At 35.8% G+C, this 3,628-nt stretch overlaps 1 protein-coding gene across 1 annotated transcript; it reads left to right on the top strand.

Moving 5' to 3' along the window:
- The first annotated feature begins 102 nt into the window (after positions 1-102).
- LOC111369448 (enolase 2) lies at positions 103-3,622 on the top strand. The gene is made up of 15 exons (XM_022990965.1): positions 103-250; positions 633-697; positions 791-838; positions 1,004-1,090; positions 1,182-1,262; positions 1,430-1,531; positions 1,615-1,695; positions 2,163-2,237; positions 2,327-2,389; positions 2,520-2,597; positions 2,737-2,931; positions 3,040-3,090; positions 3,178-3,266; positions 3,342-3,393; positions 3,490-3,622. The coding sequence occupies exons 4-15, from the start codon at positions 1,037-1,039 to the stop codon at positions 3,601-3,603; spliced, it is 1,035 nt and encodes a 344-aa protein (XP_022846733.1). The 5' UTR covers positions 103-250; positions 633-697; positions 791-838; positions 1,004-1,036; the 3' UTR covers positions 3,604-3,622.
- Positions 3,623-3,628: the final 6 nt, after the last annotated feature.

The following is a 3,628-nucleotide window of genomic DNA, read 5'->3' as shown; positions in this document are numbered from 1 at the left end:
TTTGGAAACTAAATTTCCAGTTTGTATTTTTAATTGTGTTTCTATTATGAGTTTGATTGGCGATGAGATTAAAGTGGTTTTTTATTTGAAAATGATGTGATTGCATAAGTTTGTATATAAATTTTTTTACAGGATTGTAGGAAATATATCGTACATGAGTGATAATTGTTAGTTGATTATCTGTAGGTTGATGTGCATCTAAAGAATGGAACTTGGGCAAGAGCTGCTGTTCCAAGTGGCGCCTCCACTGGTAAGATCTGTTTCCCGCAAAACATGGCACATGCAGTTTGTCGTTATTATTATTATTTTTTTCCTGGATTGTTGTTTAGAGGTAAAAAATCTGATAAGTGATAATATGAACTAGGAGTTATAATAATTTAAGGGCATTAATTATGACGGTTTCATTTTATTGGTCAATAAGATCATCTATTTTTGTTTTGGGACAATTAATTCATCATTCAAAATATTTTGAATTAATTTTCTGTCATGTTTGGTTGAGATTCAGTTATAAGATTTGGTGCCCTATATTTTCTTATCGCAGAAGTAAGTAAAAAATTATCTTTCTGAGACCCCGCAACAGTAAATACTCATATCCATGAGACTGATTTTACTTTTATAATAATACTTTATAGGAATTTACGAAGCCCTCGAATTGAGGGATGGAGGTTCAGACTACCTTGGAAAGGGTGTTGCTAAGGCTAGTATTTGCAATGGCTGGTTAACTTTTTGTTTGTTGATTCAGTCCAAGAGATGAAATTTGCTGATTCGTTATGCTTTTATTCTTATATAGGCCGTTAACAATGTCAACTCCATCATTGGTCCTGCTCTCATTGGCAAGGTTTGTTCATCAAATTTCATGGATTCTATTTTATTTTTTTTTACCTTCGCACTGTAAATACCATTGTTTTTTGTCACCACAAGAGGAAGCTCTTTTCAGTTATTTAGGGGTACAGTTATTTTTTCTTCTTGTTTTATGGATATTGAATGGTTTCTGCTTCTACAGGACCCAACTGATCAAACTGGTCTTGATAACTTCATGGTTCAACAACTTGATGGAACTCAGAATGAGTGGGGTTGGTGCAAGCAAAAGGTGTTTTGGTTATGAATGATTATTGACACAAACTTTTCCTTGTATATTCTTGTTGATATATTAACGAGCTTTAAAACTTTGGCTGTTTCAGCTAGGTGCCAATGCCATATTGGCTGTCTCACTTGCTGTGTGCAAAGCTGGAGCTGCTGTCCTAAATATTCCCCTTTACAAGGTATTCGGAGATCCTTTGTCTTCATTGAGCTTTGCGCTTAACTTTTTACTCAAAAACTTACTGGTGATATATATATATCTCTTTGATTCAATTCTGTCAGAAGGTCTTTCACATGACTCAGGCATCTATTAAATCTCTTCCTGATAAATTTCTTTTATTGTGTGCAGCACATTGCGAACCTAGCTGGTAACAAGAAGCTGGTGTTGCCAGTTCCTGCTTTTAATGTCATCAATGGTGGATCACATGCTGGAAACAAATTGGCCATGCAGGCAAGTCATCCAGCATAAAAGATGAACTTATTTTGTTTGAATATATTTTACTAAAATTTAGCCTTTTAAAATTTTTGTTGCAGGAATTTATGATTCTTCCTGTTGGAGCTTCTTCATTTAAGGAGGCTATGAAGATGGGTGTGGAAGTATATCATAATTTGAAGGCGGGTTACAACTACTGGGTCTTTTTGTCCTTTTTATCCATTTGTTCTATTTCCTGGTCATTAATTTAAATATCTATAAGTATTCTAACCTAGCGTTAACCTGTTTTTAAGTCTACATGTGTCGATGTTCCAATTTTAGTTAATCCTCTATAATTGGACTGTGCAGACGTTTAAAATTGTCAGTAGGTCCTCAAATAGTTTTGTTTCTTTGCATGGTTGCGCTAACCATTTCTTTGTAGAAATTCCTTCCAAAATCTACCTGGCTGATTTCATTTCAGTATCATAATTTATAATTAGATTTTTTTAGTTTCATTTATGACTACATTATCCAAAAGAATTCTAAGGAGTATTTGTAGGATCAGCCTGATGTTAGATTAAATGTTCTCAAATTCCACAAGTATATTGTTCAGAGTGTTTCTTTTGCTTCTCAATTCTGATTATTAGCCATTTATCTTCATTGACTTCAGGCTGTTATTAAGAAGAAGTATGGCCAAGATGCTACCAATGTTGGTGATGAGGGTGGCTTCGCTCCTAACATTCAGGTTGAACATTGTATTTTGGTGTTACTGGTTTTATTGTCATTCAATTTCTTCAATAGATCATTCACCGTACAATGTTTGTTCAATTTCAGGAGAACAAAGAAGGTCTTGAATTGCTCAAGACAGCCATTGCCAAAGCAGGTTATACAGGAAAAGTAAGTTATATCTCTCCTTCCCTTTACCCATATGTATTGGTTCCCTCACTGTTCTATCATCACCTTGTAATTGTTCTATCACGACCTTGTGAAAGAGAAACTTACAAGCTTGCATCTTCCTTCTGCTTAGGTTGTCATTGGAATGGATGTTGCTGCATCAGAATTTTATGGATCAGACAAGACATACGATTTAAACTTCAAAGAAGAGGCAAGTTCCCACTATCTGTTGCTTCTCTATGATATATTTATTATAAAAAGTCATCAGAAAGCAGTAGGGCACAGCATGGGAGTTATAATGTGAGAATATTTTATAACTGTTAAATTTTATACTTCTACTATGTCTGCAGAACAACGATGGCTCGCAAAAAATTTCAGGTGACCAGCTCAAAGAACTCTACAAGTCCTTTGTTTCTGAGTATCCGATTGTATCCATTGAAGACCCCTTCGATCAAGATGACTGGGAGCACTACGCCAAGCTAACTGGTGAAATTGGAGCTCAAGTACAGATTGTGGGAGATGATCTCTTGGTCACCAATCCCAAGGTTTATAATTTTCTAAATGCATAACCTATGTGGCTCCTGAGATATAGTTTATTGCCCAATCCACATTATATTTACTATTTTCTAACTTCTTCTAATTCACGTGTTTAGAGAGTTGGGAAGGCAATCAATGAGAAAACTTGTAATGCTCTTCTTCTCAAGGTATCAAAATGGTAGTTGTGTCCAGTGCTCTGCTTTTTCTCTTAGCATATGTTAAAATGTAGCCGCAACATTCTCCCTGGCTAACAGGTAAACCAAATTGGATCTGTGACTGAGAGTATTGAAGCTGTAAAAATGTCCAAGAAGGCTGGTTGGGGTGTGATGGCCAGTCACCGCAGGTATGAAATTTACGCGTGTGATGCAAGATATATTTTGGGGAATAGAACTTATTTTACGTATGTCATTGTATGCAGTGGAGAGACTGAAGACACTTTCATTGCTGATCTCTCTGTCGGGTTGGCAACGGTAATCCTCTTTCAGATTGTGGTATAATGTCTTAGGTAGGTTCTCCTTAGTAAATTCTCATGTATAAATCTGTTTTGTTGGTGAATATTTTGCCAGGGACAAATCAAGACCGGAGCTCCATGCAGGTCAGAACGTCTTGCAAAATACAACCAGGTAAAGCATCGACTTCTTTTATCTTGCCATACATCAATTATCTCAATCAAATTATGAGCCATTCTGATTCGATGGTCCTTTG

Source organism: Olea europaea, chromosome 20 (genome assembly GCF_002742605.1).
Source record: "Olea europaea var. sylvestris chromosome 20, O_europaea_v1, whole genome shotgun sequence".
Classification (NCBI taxonomy): domain Eukaryota; kingdom Viridiplantae; phylum Streptophyta; class Magnoliopsida; order Lamiales; family Oleaceae; genus Olea; species Olea europaea.
This window is presented reverse-complemented; position numbering and strand designations above follow the sequence as displayed.

Bases quoted from the DNA above. Each gene is read 5' to 3' on its own strand.
- LOC111369448 (XM_022990965.1), top strand. From the start codon at position 1,037: ATGGTTCAACAACTTGATGGAACTCAGAATGAGTGGGGTTGGTGCAAG. The intron at 1,532-1,614 runs GCAAGTCATCCA...TTTTTGTTGCAG, and splicing joins GAAACAAATTGGCCATGCAG to GAATTTATGATTCTTCCTGT. The intron at 3,267-3,341 runs GTATGAAATTTA...CATTGTATGCAG, and splicing joins GTGATGGCCAGTCACCGCAG to TGGAGAGACTGAAGACACTT.